The sequence below is a fragment of the Balaenoptera physalus genome (genome assembly GCF_965194825.1).
Source record: "Balaenoptera physalus genome assembly, chromosome: 17".
Taxonomy (NCBI): Eukaryota; Metazoa; Chordata; class Mammalia; order Artiodactyla; family Balaenopteridae; genus Balaenoptera; species Balaenoptera physalus.
Genome location: NC_138895.1, coordinates 15,635,867 through 15,653,092, shown reverse-complemented (window position 1 = coordinate 15,653,092; position 17,226 = coordinate 15,635,867). Strand labels below are relative to the sequence as shown.

At 40.8% G+C, this 17,226-nt stretch overlaps 1 protein-coding gene across 10 annotated transcripts in view; it reads left to right on the top strand.

Annotated features, from left to right (window-relative positions):
* NCOA2 (nuclear receptor coactivator 2) overlaps positions 1 to 17,226 on the top strand; it is a 266,722-nt gene that overhangs the window by 217,697 nt on the left and 31,799 nt on the right. For 9 of the 10 annotated variants that reach the window (XR_014255636.1, XM_082433601.1, XM_082433597.1 and 6 more), the window contains 5 exons: positions 49 to 192; positions 3,626 to 3,773; positions 5,636 to 6,890; positions 13,918 to 14,128; positions 16,419 to 16,625. Coding sequence is in view for 9 of the 10 variants with exons in the window: in XM_082433601.1 (XP_082289727.1) it covers positions 49 to 192; positions 3,626 to 3,773; positions 5,636 to 6,890; positions 13,918 to 14,128; positions 16,419 to 16,625 (1,965 nt within the window). In the remaining variant the exon portion in view is untranslated. The remainder of the gene's footprint in view (positions 1 to 48; positions 193 to 3,625; positions 3,774 to 5,635; positions 6,891 to 13,917; positions 14,129 to 16,418; positions 16,626 to 17,226) is intronic. The other variant, XM_082433594.1, reaches the window with a different exon arrangement.

Below are 17,226 nucleotides of genomic sequence, written 5' to 3'. Positions count from 1 at the left end.
TAAAGAACAGATCAGTACGTAGGTGTAACGCCTGCCGTTATTTGCTAGGCAAGATCACGTCGCTGGACACCAGCACCATGCGGGCAGCCATGAGGCCGGGCTGGGAGGACCTGGTGAGGAGGTGCATCCAGAAGTTCCACGCGCAGCACGAAGGGGAGTCTGCGTCGCACGCCAAGAGGCATCACCATGAAGGTAACCGTCTCTAAACACTGCTTTTCCCGAGGTTCATCTTGCTCAACCACTGCTTTTTAGGAGCGCTTTCTCGGAAACAGTGACTGCTGAATCCACCTCCGGGGACTTGGATCTGGTGACTCTTTGGGTTCGTATGTGCTGGCATCGTCTTGCCCAGAATTGTCGCCGTCTGAAGGGAAATTGAATAGGAGAACCTGTAAGGCTAAGAGCGTGATGAAGGGAATCGAATTGGGCACGATAATCTCACAAAGACAGATGACAGGAAAGGGAAAGAGATCATTGTCTTTGCTGCTACGGCTTCTAGACGTGTAAAACAACGTACTGAGGGGCCCCTCTAACAGCAAAAGAAATACCATCTGAATCGTAAGGACACTGTGGAAATAAGAATGAAAGGAAATTTGCAAGAGCAGGTGAATTCCTGTTAGAGGCGACAGTGGGATCCCTAGCCCTCCTTCCGGATGACGACCACTGAAGACTGCCCAGATGTTTCCAGAAAGAGATGAAGTGACTTGTCTGAGGTCGCACAGTTAGTTAATAGGACACCTGGAACTGAAGCCAAGACTCAGCCCTCCTTGAGCACCTGGCCTTTGCCTGGCATTGTCCCTCTTTCCGTGAGCCCCTTGACCGCCACAGCCCACCTAGGAAGTGGGCGTTTGACTCTTGTGCTGTCAGTGGGGAGCCGACACAGGTGACATGGCCTCGGGAGCCTTCCATTAGAAAGTGTCAGCTCCTGGGACTTCCCTGGTGGCACAGTGGTTAAGACTCTGTGCTCCCAATGCAGGGGGCCCGGGTTCGATCCCTGGTCAGGGAACTAGATCCCACATGCACGCCGCAACTAAGAGTTTGCATGCCACAACTAAGGAGCCCGTGTGCTGCAACTAAGGAGCCCGTGAGCCGCAACTAAGCAGCCCACCTGCTGCAACTGAGACCCAGTGCAACCAAATAAATAAATAAAATTTTTTTTTTTTATTTAAAAAGTGTCAGCTCCGGAGCTGGGTCTGAGGCCCGTCCTGGCCGTCACTTCACCACCGCGCTGCTCCCGTGGTTCTTTCTGCAGCATCACTTTTTCTCAAGTGCATTCTGGGTTTTTGTTAAATTGATGAGAACAAAGAAAAAATTCCTTTCTTAAGCAGGACTCCATGGGGGAGGAAGACACTTTTTCCTTCTGGTCTTCTGACTCTCCTCTCGTGGACCCTGCATGTCCTGGCAGGGGCACTTGGTTATGGGCGTGGATTCTATGGGGGCCACACTGCCTGTGAGGGACGGGGGCCCTGTGCCTTATGACTCAGTTTGGCAAATCGTCTGCATTTTTGCAGAAAAAACTTGTAACTCATTATTGAATATCAAGTTTTAGTTGGTCATCTTCCGTTTAACATGCATCCGTGACCTTGGCATTTACCAAGAGTGTTTGTATGTTTAAACTTTATGCTTTTAAGATTGATTATGAAAAAGTACAAGTCATGGTAAATGACCTCTCTTTCCACTCCCTTATTTTTCCCTCATCTTATTCATCCTGTTTATCTTCTTCATCCTTATTTCTTAGAAATAAATAAGCACATAATCCAACAATTTGTGTCTTCCAGAATTTTTCTGTAAGTGGGAAAGAGTAAGAGGAAATAAAGATGCTACATTTGACAGAAATCAATAATTAACCTGCCATTTCACTAGATCTGGTTTAAAATAAAAAGAATAGTAACAAAGAATAAGAAATCTCCATCAGCAGCCGTGTTCAGTGTCCTTGGGCCCTGAGTAGCAATGCCCCACATTTAATCCTGTGGCTTCGTGATTCCTTACAAAAGGGTTTACACAGATGTACTAGGCACTATGCTAGGTTTAAACAGATGGGACCCACTGAAAGGAAACTCCGCAATGTATAAAATACATTTCATCCAAATGTGTGAAATAAGTCAGATTGAAGGTAATCATTTGCATTGAATAAAAATCTACTGGAAGGCTTTGTTTACATGGAGGAGCTTCCTGAATGCGTTCAGGGGCTTGCTGACACAAATCTACTCAGCAGAGGTGTTTGATATAGACCAAATGGAAATGGAAAATCTTGAGGGATCACAGCCAAGGTTGGATAAAATTCTGAAATTATAAGCCATCGGAAATATGGGTCCTATTATAAAAATGGTATTTATGCCACCTTTTAGTGGCATACTTAGTGTACAAAGCAAGATACATGTATGTACAGTAATTCATTTCCAGTACCGCCACTTCAGAGAAATCATGCAGCAGTTGGTGGCAGAAAGTAATACCTAAATACTGCATGTCCCTAAATACCTGGAACTGCAGGGGTGTTCATCAGGGAAATTGCTCAAAGTGAAATTTTACCAAAAAATCTGAATCCACGTTGTGTGTCAGCACCTACCTCTGTCTGACTGTCTGTCTGTCTGTCTCTCTCTCTCTCTAATTTTGTGGTAATTTTGTGGTAATTTTGTGGAATGATGAATGTGCTTGGCCACTTTGGGACTAACTAGTCAGCCCGCAAAATTTGTGCTGAGGATTGTGTGGTAGAAAATGGTAGTCTTCTTAAAATGGTTCAGAAGGTAACTAAACTGTATGGCTCCTTTTTCTCTGAATTGAAGTGTTCTTTTTTAATATGCAGTATTTGACAATTTTAAAATACAGTTGTTTTAAAGATAAATCTGAAATTTTAAGAGAAATTATTTTAACCTAGTGTTATATTTTCTGCTATAGTCTTGAAAATGGAAACGCCTGACTCTTTATTCAGACATTAAACCAATTCCATGTCACTAAGATTTGTACTTTTATTATTTCAGTTTTCTATTTAGCCTTTTTTTCTCTGAAAAGATTCCTGTGATTGTTTATCTTTTACTTCCTGTTATCCTGACCACAGAAATAATACTTCTTACACACCGAGAAACAGAATTGGGGAATAGTAGTGTGAGATAATGGAGTAAACAGTACGTAACTTCAAGATGAATATTCGGAGAATATATTCAATGGCATAAGTTTTACTGTAACATTTACTACTGTATTCGTTTGAAGAGAAATTAAAGGCAAATTGTACCCTTTAGAGGTATCATGTTTATGCATTGCATTGTTTCCTAACATTTTAGACAAATCATTGTAAAGCTTGCTTTGAGCTAATAAATTGTTTACACTCTGTTTTGCCATGATACTGAAGATTTTAAAAAGAACGTAGTTTGAGGGTCCAAGCTTCATTTGTGGGAAAAAAAACAAAACAAAACAGTGTATTGAATTTATCGGTACTTTGAATGAAAGATAAATGTGCTTTTAAAAATGTATAATGTTCTAATGTCATGAAATATTACTTACAACTCTGTTTAACCTGCCGGTAGGAAAATAATACACTTAACAAAGTTTATTACTGTTATTATGTCTTGTCCTGCCCTCACCTTCTGATTCTGTTTCTAAACGTGCGTTCTGCTTCCTTGCTTGCCCGCAGTGCTGAGACAGGGACTGGCCTTCAGTCAGATCTATCGTTTCTCCTTGTCCGACGGCACTCTCGTGGCTGCGCAAACGAAAAGCAAGCTCATCCGCTCTCAGACTACTAACGAACCTCAGCTCGTGATATCGTTACACATGCTGCACAGGTAAGCCTTGTTCTGGGGTACCACCTGCCCTTCCCGAGTCAGGAGGAGAGGTTCCAAAAGCAGGAAATCGTCCCAGAGCTTGTCAGGTTTGGTAGACATTTCTGTTGACCAACCCCAGGCATGTAAAGTATAAATTAAGTTAAAATTAAATTGTTATTAACTGTTGGCTAAAAGACAACTCCCGATACTGAAATTCAAAGTAGGGCTACACTTTGAATTTTAGCCTTAATATTAGTGAATTTTATTTTATTTCATTTTGTTTTATTTTATTTTATTTTATGTAGGCCGTGCCACGCGGCTTGTGGGATCTTAGTTCCCCAACCAGGGATCGAACCTGGGCCCTCGGCAGTGAAACCGCGGAGTCCTAACCACTGGACTGCCAGGGAAGTCCCAATACTAGTGAATCTTAAAACCCAGCTGGAAGGACATAGACTAGCACTAACTTTGCTCTGACATGACTGACTGCCTGTTACATCAGAGAAGAGAATTGATCAGTTCCCAGCGGTGATACATGCAGGGCAGGAATATAGAATGACTTCTGCTCCTGTGTGTTTAAATCTAAAACTTTCAAATATACATACACTTAGAAGGAATACTTTAGATTGTTATTCTCAGGTTTAAATTAACTTTTTGACATTAGACTTTAAATTGAAGGGTAGTGAACATTTCCATAAAAAATAAAAGTAAGGAAAATTCAATGTTGATTTTAAAGTAAGTGTCATAAACCATATAGTTTTAGAGCACAAATTTAGGGAAATGATTGTATTTCAAGTTATGTAAATATTTACATGTGTGCTACGTAAAACCTTTATGAGGTGCTATCAGCAGATATCTAAAGTTGCTCTGGAGTTCTCTTTTATTACATTTCTTAATTATTTATTTTCTTATTACAAATAAAAAAATCAAGCAGCCCAGTTTGCCAACTGTTAATAAATCCGACCTCAAACTGAAACAATTTGAAAGTGATTACAGATGCGCCACAGTTCACCCCCCTAACTGAAAGCTGGTGTTTGACAATTTGTGAAACCTGTTTTGTTTGGATTTGTGAACACGTTTGGTAACTCACAAGTGACTGCCAAGCTGTAAGTTAAAGCTCACAGGGCTTGGAAAATCATCCAGCTCAGCAAACCTGCTTTGAGACCAGGAGCGGAGTAGGGTTGCCTGCGAGTTGGGGAATAAGATCACAGACGCGGGACGATCTGCAGTTCCTTCCATGTGGCCTGAGAGGCTCTTGCTTTGCCTTCCAGGGGGACCCAGGCAGGGGATCTGTTAGACAGGTAATCTAATTGTAAACAGTTTTGGTAACTTTATTGGCTCTAAAGCTTGCGGAGTCTTGAAGAGTTAGGGGCAAGTTTTTTTCCCTCTTAAGTTTACTCTTCATCTTGAGCCAAGTAGCACACATCAAGCTCCAGGCTCACAGATCGGTCTGTTGTTAGGAATTGTAATCCGGCAGGTAATTGAAGGCAGCTATACTTGTTTGGGTCGTTTCTTTCAGACAGTACAAGCTCTCAGTTATTCGTGATAACGTACCGTTTAATGAGAAAGGTATGTTATGTAATTGGAAGCCCGCTAATGTCTTGTCTAGCGACTATAATTTCAGTACGGTAGTAGTCAAATTTAAACACAGCTTCCTCTGTAGAACCACAGACGTCTTAATGAGTGGACTGAAAAACATCCCTCTTGGTCCAAAACGCTGCATGTTCACTCTTGCCCGTAATTGCAGATTGTTTCATCAAAGTATTATCCTTTCCTTCCATGTCGTTCATTCTTTTAAAGAAATGAGGCGATCTCATTTTCGAAAATTAATAACAACTTGCTCAGTGTCTTCCCTTTTATCTTATATTTCTTTCCTCATCCTACAGAGAGCAGAATGTGTGTGTAATGAATCCGGATCTGACTGGACAAGCGATGGGGAAGCCATTGAATCCAATTAGCTCTAGCAGCCCTGCCCATCAGGCCATGTGCAGTGGGAACCCCGGTCAGGACATGACCCTAAGTAGCAATATAAATTTCCCCATGAACGGCCCAAAGGAACAAATGGGCATGCCCATGGGCAGGTTCGGTGGTTCCGGGGGAATGAACCACGTGTCGAGCATGCCGGCGGCCACTCCTCAGGGTAGTAACTATGCACTCAAGATGAACAGCCCCTCACAAGGCAGCCCGGGCCTGAATCCAGGGCAGCCCAGCTCCATGCTCTCACCGAGGCATCGCATGAGCCCTGGCGTGGCCGGAAGCCCTCGAATCCCCCCCAGTCAGTTTTCCCCCGCAGGAAGCTTGCATTCGCCCGTGGGAGTTTGCAGCAGCACAGGAAATAGCCATAGCTACACCAACAGTTCCCTCAACGCGCTGCAGGCCCTCAGCGAGGGGCACGGGGTCTCGCTGGGCTCGTCGCTGGCTTCGCCGGACCTCAAAATGGGCAACTTGCAAAACTCCCCGGTGAATATGAATCCTCCCCCGCTCAGCAAGATGGGAAGCTTAGACTCCAAAGACTGTTTCGGACTCTACGGGGAGCCCTCGGAAGGTCCAGCCGGGCCAGCAGAGAGCAGCTGCCACCCGGGGGAGCAAAAGGATGCCGGCGAGGCCGGGGGCGGCGAGAGGCCTGACGGGCAGGGCAGACTGCATGACGGCAAGGGGCAGACCAAACTCCTGCAGCTGCTAACCACCAAATCCGACCAGACGGAGCCTTCGCCCTTGCCTGGCGCTCTGTCGGACACCAGCAAGGACTCCACGGGCAGCTTGCCTGGCTCTGGGTCGACGCACGGAACCTCGCTCAAGGAGAAGCATAAGATTTTGCACAGACTCCTGCAGGACAGCAGTTCCCCCGTGGACTTGGCGAAGCTGACAGCGGAAGCCACGGGCAAAGAGCTGAGCCAGGAGGCCAGCAGCACAGCTCCTGGGTCCGAGGTGACGATTAAGCAGGAGCCAGTGAGCCCCAAGAAGAAAGAGAATGCACTACTTCGCTACCTGCTCGATAAAGATGATACTAAAGATATCGGTTTACCGGAAATCACCCCCAAACTGGAGCGACTGGACAGTAAGACAGACCCTGCCAGTAACACGAAATTAATCACGATGAAAACTGAGAAGGAGGAGATGAGCTTTGAGCCCGGTGACCAGGTGAGTTTTGTCCTGTGTCCTCCCCAGTGTACTAAACCGTAGCCATCAGGGATTTCTCCACAGGGGGCCTTCTGAGGCCTCGGGTGACTGGATAGAAATAAGTCTTCTCCTTTGTTCTTGCTTTGAAACAGAGTTAATTCTCACTGAGGCCGCGTGTTCCAAACACTCTGTCTAGCAAAGAGTGACGTCGTTATAGAGCTGACTTTTATCTTGTAAAGGGTCGAGTGGTGATATTTCAGGCTTTGCAGGCCACACACTGTCTGCCACAGCTATTTAGTTCCTCCCCTGGCTTGCAGACACAGCCCTAGACACTACACAGGAACAAACAAGCGTGCTGTGTTTCAGTCAAACTGATATTTGAATTTTATACAATTTTCGCGTGTCACAAGATACTCTTCTTTTGATTTTTTTTTTCGATTATTAGAAAATGTAAGTCCATTCTTAGTGCGTGGGCCATACAAAAACAGGTGGTGGGCAGGATTTAGCCCGCAGGCCAGCTGGGGTTTACTGACCCCTGTTATTAGAAGATACCTAAATTGGAGATAATCACTTCCTCAAAAGTGGGCTTTGTCAGGACAGACTTAATTATTTTTTACTTGCCTTTCCCTTTTTAAGAGCAGAGGCTGACTGGTTTTCAGACTCAATGAAGATCATTCTACCTCTCTTTATTCTCAGTCACGACTTCTGCTTAACGCTGAAGAATTTCTTAGACCGTCGGTATAAAAAGTATTTAAGGGGAAATGGAGAGTAGAGGGGAGGTAGAGTTGGCCTTGATGTTGGTAGAGCGGAACCATCAAATGTAAGCGCAAAACTGAAATAATAGGTTGCGTTATCTGTTGTGCTTACGTGAAATATTAATTTCCTGAGAAAATCAAGGATAGCTAAAGTGATATTCAGAGTCATTCTTGATGACACTCTGAGGTAGTGACATCACAGAGGGAAAATGCAAACTGTTTAAAATTTTCCTATTTTAAAAAAAAAAAAAGATTTATTGCTGACAATAATGACTTGGCATAAGGGGTTTTCTGGGGAATCAACGACCGGTGGGGTAAAGATCCAAGACTTCATCAACCCTGCCATCCCTGAGCGCTGCCTTAAGTCGTGATGGGTTAAGAAGTGAAGAAGCTGCACAGGCCTCTCTACTTAAAATGGTTCACTGATATGGCCTTGAAACTTGTTTTACAAGTGGACGTTTTAGGTGTCGCTGTCTTCGGGGACTAGGTAGGTGTGCGTGGGGAGGCGGGAGAGGCGCACCCCTGGCCGTCACCTTGGACCTCCCGGGTGGAGGCTGACCGAGCAGCAGCTCTGGGGTGGAGAGCACAGATCGGGGCGGGGGCCGAGGCCGGGCGTGCTTGGACAGCCGGCCTCCTTCCAGGTCCCGAGCACGCAGCTTCCTGTCTGTCTTTCACTTTGATGTCTGGACAGCTGCTACCATTCCCTGTGCCCTTCGTGAGGGAAACAGCGTAACTGTGTAAACACCTTTGGTGAGGATGAATCCTTAAACTTAGATGTTAGTGCTGAGTTCTCTACACCAGCTACTCTGTGATGCTGTAAGATCATTGCGTGGGGGGAGCCGGGGGCTCAGCGGAAAGTTAATAACAATATCTTGGATAAAGTGTAGTGTAAAAGCATATTGACAGCTGTAGGTGTTTTAATCCTTTGAGGTTTACTAGATTAGAATACGCAGAGCTAGTGGCAGTTCAGAGTGGCAGGCAGAGATACTGTCACTCAGGTCTCTTGACACATGCTAGAGGGCAAGATGGTGACTCATGAGGTCCCCCTTGGCTTAGTGGCTAAGTGGCTGGTCCCCCGCTCTATAAACAGAATTTATTTCTATCCCAGGCCTGAGGCCCTGGGGACTTAGACGGTCAGGGAAGGAGGGTGCTGTTTGGCATTTGTGTGTTTACCTATATGATTACACTAACTTCATACAAGAAACTGACAAAGAAGAAGTTCTGTTTGTTTTTTTGAAGTCCTTGAGTCACTTGCACGTTTCTGATTGGTATTTAAAAGAACGTTTTTTCTGATCAACATTATCTCACTTTGGGAACTTAAAGCACAGAGTGTTATCAGCACAAACCTGTCATTTTGGGTGGACACACACACACACACACACACACACACACTCACACTCACACTCACCCATACACACAGTATTTTTTTTCTTAATGAAACCCAGTTCCTGGTTTTACCGTCCATCTATTCCCATTTAAAACTCCACCAAAAAAATACTGCTTCAGAGCAATTTTAACATCAAAAACATTGCAGCTTGAAAAAAAAGGTTACCACAGGAAGTATGCATTACCTAAATTTAGATCAAAGTTAGAATGACTTACTTTAAGAAAAAAAAAAAAAACAGGGATTCTTTCACTTCCCGCCCTCCTTCACTTTTCCCAAATACAGGTTGATTGTATCTCCTATTGACTTCTGTACAAATTTATCAAAGGTTTTTCTTTCACTTCAGGGGAACACAACACATTTTTATTCAGTAAGTTAAACTGTTAGCGAGCCTGAATCGCACAGTTGACTGTCTTGTTATTTAGACTCAGAAAAGAGCCATTATCCGAGTGTGTGTTTAACCTATCACTAACTTATTAAGGGCAGGAAGTACTTCGATGGTGCCATTATACCTAAAATAGCATTCTTCACTCGATAGAGTATTTAAACAACATTTGTTTCTACAGTGTTTCATAACCAACAGGAAACAATGACAGAAAAATTTCCGATATGTTCACTGACTTTTAAGTTATATACTTATTTACACAATGGAGCATGTGTAAATGATACTAACTAAATGGTACTCTTATGCTCTTTCTTAATGCTACTGGGCCACTTATGATGAGGGTTTAGAAATAGTCTATAAAGAATTTCTTCTTGTCATTTGGCTCCATTAGAAAAGCAAACCATATTTTAAACTGGTAGTGTCCTGAAAATTTCCCTCCACATGTGGTAGAATTGTGTTGCCATTTTTTAAAGCAACTTTATGTTAGGCAAATGTGGTAAAAGAACAGTTTTTTAAAAAATTTTGGAAACACTGTTTTGTAATTTATTAGAATACATGTATTAAAATACGTATGTTCTTTATATTTCCTTCAGAAAACAAACTGATTTGACACATGAAAAATTCATAAAACCAGAAAAAATTGCAGAAATCAAGTCCAATTTTCATTTTGTAGAACTTTTACAAAAATCTTTCTGACTCATTTTCTGCCTGAAATAGTTTAAACCAACTCTTCAAATTGATGTGGCTAATTTGAGCATTCGAAGAGATGCCTAAGCAAAACTTTGAAGTATCTTGGCAAAGCGTTTTCAAGGAAGGCATTAATCTTTTTGTTTTGTGAAGAAATCATGCCTAAGAAAGGAACTAGATAGGAACTAGAAGAACTTTTGATGAGAATTAAAGCTTACTTAGGGGCAGAAATGTTTGATCGGAAACTTCATGTGATCAAATGCACCCCTTCCAGGACTTACATGACTACAGAAGAAAATGCCCGTAGTCATCAAATTTTATTCCTGGGCAACCAAAGGTGTAGAGATATTTTCCTTGAAAAAGAACATTTCAAGTAAATTTGAGACAGTTAGATTAATTTAAATGCATAACTCCAAATATTGACAAGAAATAAACACAAGCAAAGCAACATTATCTCTAGTGGGGAAATTTTCATAATGCATTTTTCTGATGGTAAGCTGAATGAATTCATATACTATAGTGTCCATAGTTAAGGGTCTCCAAAGAACCAGTTCCTTCGGAATATAGCACCAAGAAGTCCCTGCATGACTTTCTTAAGACAAATAAGTGTTTAGTTACTTGTCAAAGCTAGACTGATCCACAGTTGAATTTGATCAGCTCTTAGAAATGGCAAAGATTAAAATTTGAAAATCAGTTTTAATATATGCTTTTTAAAAATAAAAATCAAGGAAAATCATGGATTTTAAATTATCTAATTATTTGAAATAAAGAACCAATAAATAGGTTTAAACCATCCAAATATATTAATGTTTTATATAGCTATGTATATATAAAGAGAGAGCTTAACTTTAGACTTATTTTAAACTCATCATATTTGACACAAGAGTAGATCACAAAGGAAGAATCATGAATCCTATCATTAGAACTCTTTGAAACTATGATAGTTATTTTTCTATTCAAGATGGTTTAAAGTATCATTTTATTTGTGTGAAAAGAATAAAGGTAAAAAGGAAAGGTGGGAGTCTAGACCCAGACTATTAATCTATATTGTAAAAGCTTTCTTTTACGCATGTCTGGGATTGGGAGCAAATATAAGAGCATCCATTGAGGAAAATAATACACTTTATTTTTATTATTGTTTATATGAACCTATTTATTTGGGCTGTTTCTCATTCAAGGCATCTGCAAAGCTTTCTCAAGAAGTAGCTTATTACTTATTACGGCCCACCCTCTCACCCCTCCACAAACAATGAATTTTAAAATACTCTACACAAGGCAGCATTACTGTAGTAGGGAAACCTGGTTTCCTAGGACAGCAATAAACTTCACAGTTTATTAGAACCTCTTAATACCTCTGTAGCTATTTTCATGATACAACTATAAGGATATTTATCCATCTTTTTTTTTTTTTAATTAATTTATTTATTTATTTATGGCTGCGTTGGGTCTTCGTTGCTGCGCGCGGGCTTTCTCTAGTTGCGGCGAGCGGGGGCTACTCTTCGTTGCGGTGCGCGGACTTCTCATTGCGGTGGCTTCTCTTGTCGCGGAGCACGGGCTCTGGGCTCACGGGCTTCAGTAGTTGCGGCTCGCGAGCTCTAGAGCGCAGGCTCAGTAGTTGTGGCGCACGGGCTTAGCTGCTCCGCAGCATGTGAGATCTTCCTGGACCAGGGCTCAAACCCGTGTCCCCTGCATTGGCAGGCGGATTCTTAACCACTGTGCCGCCAGGGAAGTCCCTATCCATCTTTATGAAACTTTTTTCTGAGAAATTATAGAAATGATAGGAATTTCTATGAGAAATTGAGTTGATTCTGGGAAATGTTTTAAATTACCGGTTAAAATAGTTGAAGGAACCCATCGGGTTGACTGAGTGTCCATTGCTATGTTCCAGGCACTGTCCTCAGAGGGCAACAAGTGCTTATTACACTGATGTTTGTATCTTACGTATTCAGCAAAACATGATAACGATAGCTTTCCAACGGAGTCACTTTACACATGTTTAACTTACCCAAAATTGTCCATACACATTCAGAAGAAGAAAAAAAAAAGGAGAGATAGCTATTAAATAAATGGTTAAGTCACGTGAGCAGTTTTGCCCACAGTTCAAGAGACTTAACTGGGCTTTGGTTCCCTTGAAGCTCCAGTAGTGTGGAAATGTAGCTACAGGCTTTTTCAGTGCGGAATGGCCCCCATGTAAACTTCGTCATTTCGGACTCAGCCAAAGAAGCAGTGATGTGCTTTCACTCTGGAGGGAAAACTGGCTGTGTTGCCCTTGGTGGAGGGGACATACAATAAGGTTCCCTCCCTAGCCGTTCTAAGGATCATTTTGTCTGTGTCTGTCTATACTTTAGGATGCTAACTTTGGAACCTAACCCTTACCTAAGATGTAGCTCTCCCAAGTTTGATCCCTCCCTCTTTTGTTAGAAACGGGTGGCTAAACGTAACTAGAGAATGGTCTTGTAATTGCTCAAACAGTGCATTAGGAATTCCCTGGAAAATGGATCTCCAAGTTCTCGCTAAGCTAGTTGACTCTGAACAAAGAATCCAATAAAATATCACTTCATTGTATCCTTCCTAACTTGAGAAATTATGTCCAGTAAAAAGACTTCCTATATAGATTTACATTTGCCATAAATTGCAAAAACCTTAGTAAATGCAGCTTCTAGTGTATAGAATAAAACTGTAAGCCATTCTGCTTTAAGTATACCTCATGTCAGATGTAAATGCTTTCATTTGAATTGCCAGTGTAGACAGAAGGGTTAGTCACATGGTCAAGGATTCAAAGTCCATCCAGTGACTTTGGGGAAGTTGCCTAACTTGTGTTTTTCCACCTACACATCAGGAGAATCATTCTTATCACTCTCTTCACTAGAAAGTAATCCTGGGAGTTAACTTAGCCATTTTCTTATGTGGTTGGCACTGTCTGATTTTAAATACTTGGCACACAGATAGGTTCTACTTAAACGAATATAAATTCAGTTGAGCCCTCTGGAAGAAAAGCACTAGGTGTGAAATAGTGGTGATATGTACCTTATTATTTTAATGTTGGTAGTTGAAAGGAAATTATTTTAATAAAGGGAAAAGCCATAAGAAATATTTTTATGGCTTCTGTAAAGTCAAATTAATAGCTGCTATGTTTTCATCCTGCTTCCCTGCATTTGTCACCAAAGCTGGTGAGTGACTTGAGAAAGCCAGTGTCATTCGAAACTGAAAGTATAAGCAGGAAAAAAACACGACTCAAATGGAAAAGACAGGGCTGAGCTGCTCATGGGTACTTCAAGCTCCTCGTGCGTTTCACTCCTTGCTCTTAAAAAAAAAAGAAAGAAAGAAAGAAAAACAAAGTTCTAAAAGGAAATGACCATTTACTAAATACTGATTTCGTGTAAATTTGGATCATATTTTCCACCAATTTTTCGTTGTTGTTATTTCTTCAGAAGAGTTAAGCACAAAACCTAGGCCAGGACTGTAAGTCGTAGTACACCCATGGTTAATGAGAAATACACATACTCATAATTAACTGAATTATTAGCATAAAATAAAGGGGAATTTACAAATTGCCAGTGAATCACAGCGCTAGAAGAGAGCTTTCTTTCTAATTCAGTCACCTCTCTTTTCACAGATGAGGAAACTGAGGAGCAAGAGATTAAATTATTTGTCCTTTGTTGATTTGATTTTTTTTTAAAGATGATCAATTAACTGTTAGGCCTGAGGTTCGCATGTGTCTGCATCTCTTGTTTGGCTCTGGTGCCTTATACCGGTTAGGTCTGTAACTGCAAACCGGGCCTGGGGCGCCCACTCTTCGCGTGGGACCGGATAAACTCTTCTGTTTGTTAACCGCAGCCTGGCAGTGAGCTGGACAACTTGGAGGAGATTTTGGATGATTTGCAGAATAGTCAATTACCACAGCTTTTCCCAGACACGAGGCCAGGCGCCCCTGCTGGATCAGTTGACAAGCAAGCCATCATCAATGACCTCATGCAACTCACAGCCGAGAGCAGCCCTGTTACACCTGCTGGAGCCCAGAAAACAGCGTTGCGAATTTCACAGAGCAGTGAGTATGAGATATTGATGGTTATGCCAAGAAATTCCCATGTTATCACCATCAGAAACGGGGGTTATTAAAATCTGACGCAAACAGCTTAGTCACTTCAAGGTTTTTATGGTCAGATAGCACCACCTACCGTCCCAGCCCTTCAAAACAGTATTCAGGGTGGATTCTAGTAAACATGGCCTTTCTGCAGGCGCTTGTGGTTAATATAATCAACACGGGGTGAGACTGACCTGCATTGATAAAGTTCTTCGGATGATTGTCATACTTCCCTTCATTTCAGTTACTGCCTTCAGAAATGAAGTTTAAAATAGATTTTCTGTGTCTTAATATATGGCTGAATACTTAAAAGACAGAAACTTAGAAAGTTATGCTGACTTCTCAGGAATAATATACTACTAAAAATTTTTTATCAAAACACTTTCTCATTATACATGAAAGGGCTACACACATTAAAAATATCTTGTCCTATCTCTTAGGAATCCTCATATAAATATCCATTTTATATGGAAATTTATCATATAAATGTTTTCTAAGTGCATCTTAAGTTTAATTAGTATGATATACAGCTGGAAGACCTTAGACTGTTTTATAAGTGACATTTTTTATCGCTTACTTTTATTTTTTTAATTTTATTTATTTATTTATTTATTTGGCTGCGCTGTGCGGCTTGCAGCATGTGGGATCTTAGTTCCCCGACCAGGGATCGAGCCTGTGCCCCCTGCAGTGGAAGTTCAGAGTCTTAACCACTGGACCACCAGGGAATTCCCTATTTTATATTTTTGTAAGTTTAAGATGAGGTCTTTCTTCACCTTGAACACTTAGTTTACAAACTTGACAGTTAGCTAAAGTTGTCCGATAGTTTTCAGCAAAAGAAAATATCTTTCCTGCGCTAGGGACATGATCTGTAGAAAGACAGAGAACCTCTTCAGTGTTAAATTGGTGAAGAGAATGATTTTTCCCTCTTCAAATACAGTTTGACCCAAAGCTTAGCATCTGTTCTCAAATCAGAAATGGCAACCATCAACCAAATCACAAAATATCCTTGATTAATAGATCTTTTCTCAAAGTGATTCGTGATCATGCTGAAAAGGGTAAAACAACACAGAGTTTTTGTTTGTTATCTGTCAAACGTGCCTACTTCTTAGGGAACGGAGGGTTGCTTATGGCCTATGAGAGATCACAAAGTTAGAGAGTTGAGAAGTGAGTAAGAAACACAGTAGCGGGTTTATGCTCATGACCCAGCGGAGTTAATGGAGGACTGCGTGGAAACTCATGGTTTCTCCTCTTATCTGTACCTCCTGATGGTATTCAGACTACTGAATGGTAACCAGATAACTAAACCTGAGGAAGTCAGCTTAAGCATGTACATCTTTTTCATTTAAACCCTAATTCTTCTAAATATTTTATTTCTGTTATTGATTGTTAAGAACGTTAACGTGTTTCAAATGTTCTATTTCATACTGTGTTTATATAATTCAGAGAAAATAAAGTCCTTGATATTATTTAATATATTAGCTCTATGAATTGTAATTTATAATATCTTTGTTCTTGTAGAAACATTGTTATCAAATCACTGGTTGTCTGTGTGATAGTATAGTGCACTGGTGTAGTACTTACTGCACAATAAACTCTTGTGAACTAACCATAAGAATCCTTTCAAATATAAATGTATCTGGAATTTAAAGAAGCTATATTTAGAAGACTTAACAGGGCCCTAAATCTTCAATACTAACTTCAGGTACCAGAGTTCACACATTTAAAGATTTTAACTTTCAATGAGAGTAGACATTTTTAACCTAATTTTATTCCTAGGAAAGTCCAATTAAAAAATGATAGTCTTACGTCCAAACCACATGTATCTGGGTTTGGTGCTATATGCGGGAGATGTTTATGGCTTCACAGCTGTGACAAAGCAATATTGCTAAATTCAAATAATATATGAAAAAAATATATTAGCAGTTTCGTTAACAAATACAGTTGAATATTAGAAGTTCATATTGGGGAGAAAAATATATGGTAAATAATAGACATCTTCTTTTTTTTCCTTTTACTTCTTTTTTGTTTTGCAAGGTTGTCAAGAATTAAATTAGAGACTTGTTGATTAGACTGCAAGTCTATGTTTTTGCGCCACATGTTTTTTTGTCTGTGAATTTGTCTTTTATATAAGCAGTTGGTCCCTGACATGCATATCTTTGTTATTTTACAAACGACATTTTCCCTGAACACTACTTGTGTTGCTGTTTTCCATTATCCTATATTAACCTTAAATTTTCATTTGTTTTCTCCTTAGCTTTTAATAACCCACGACCAGGGCAACTGGGCAGGTTATTGCCAAACCAGAATTTACCACTTGACATCACATTGCAAAGCCCAACTGGTGCTGGACCTTTCCCACCAATCAGAAACAGTAGTCCCTACTCAGTGATACCTCAGCCAGGAATGATGGGTAATCAAGGGATGATAGGAAACCAAGGAAATTTAGGGAACAGTAGCACAGGTAAGGGCTCAAATGTGCTGTTAACTTTATTGGTGGGTTATTTAACTTAATGATGTTTTCATCCACATCAAACTAGTAGAATTTTTCAAGTGAAATTTTTTATGCTAGAAACTAACATTTGAATGTAACTAAATTCTGCAAATTTTCACTGCGAGCGTGGTATGTGAAACATCGGAAAGCATTCAAGTAAGCTGACCCTTTTATTCTGTGATCATTGTTTTTACAAGGGTTCTAATCATTAATCCTATGGCATAGGCTCATTTCACTTCTATTCCAGTTACTATTCCAGACATTGTAGTGATACGTGTAAAATAATTTGGTGGTTGCTAGCTTGTCGTGATAATCTGCTGATAACCCCAGAACTTCCTGTTAGTTGATGACTTGTGTTGGGCGGATTTCAGAATGAAGGTTTAAAATTCAACCAACCTTTTTATACTCGTAACGATAGCAATTCTCATTCCAAAAAAAACATTAATTAAAAATAACAAACTTAAAAAAAAAAAAAAACGAACTTTACATAGTAGTATGCCTGGCCTAAGAGTAGCTGATCCAGGGCCTCCATTTTTAAAGATCTGTGAAGTTGCCTGTGATCTGGTTTGGC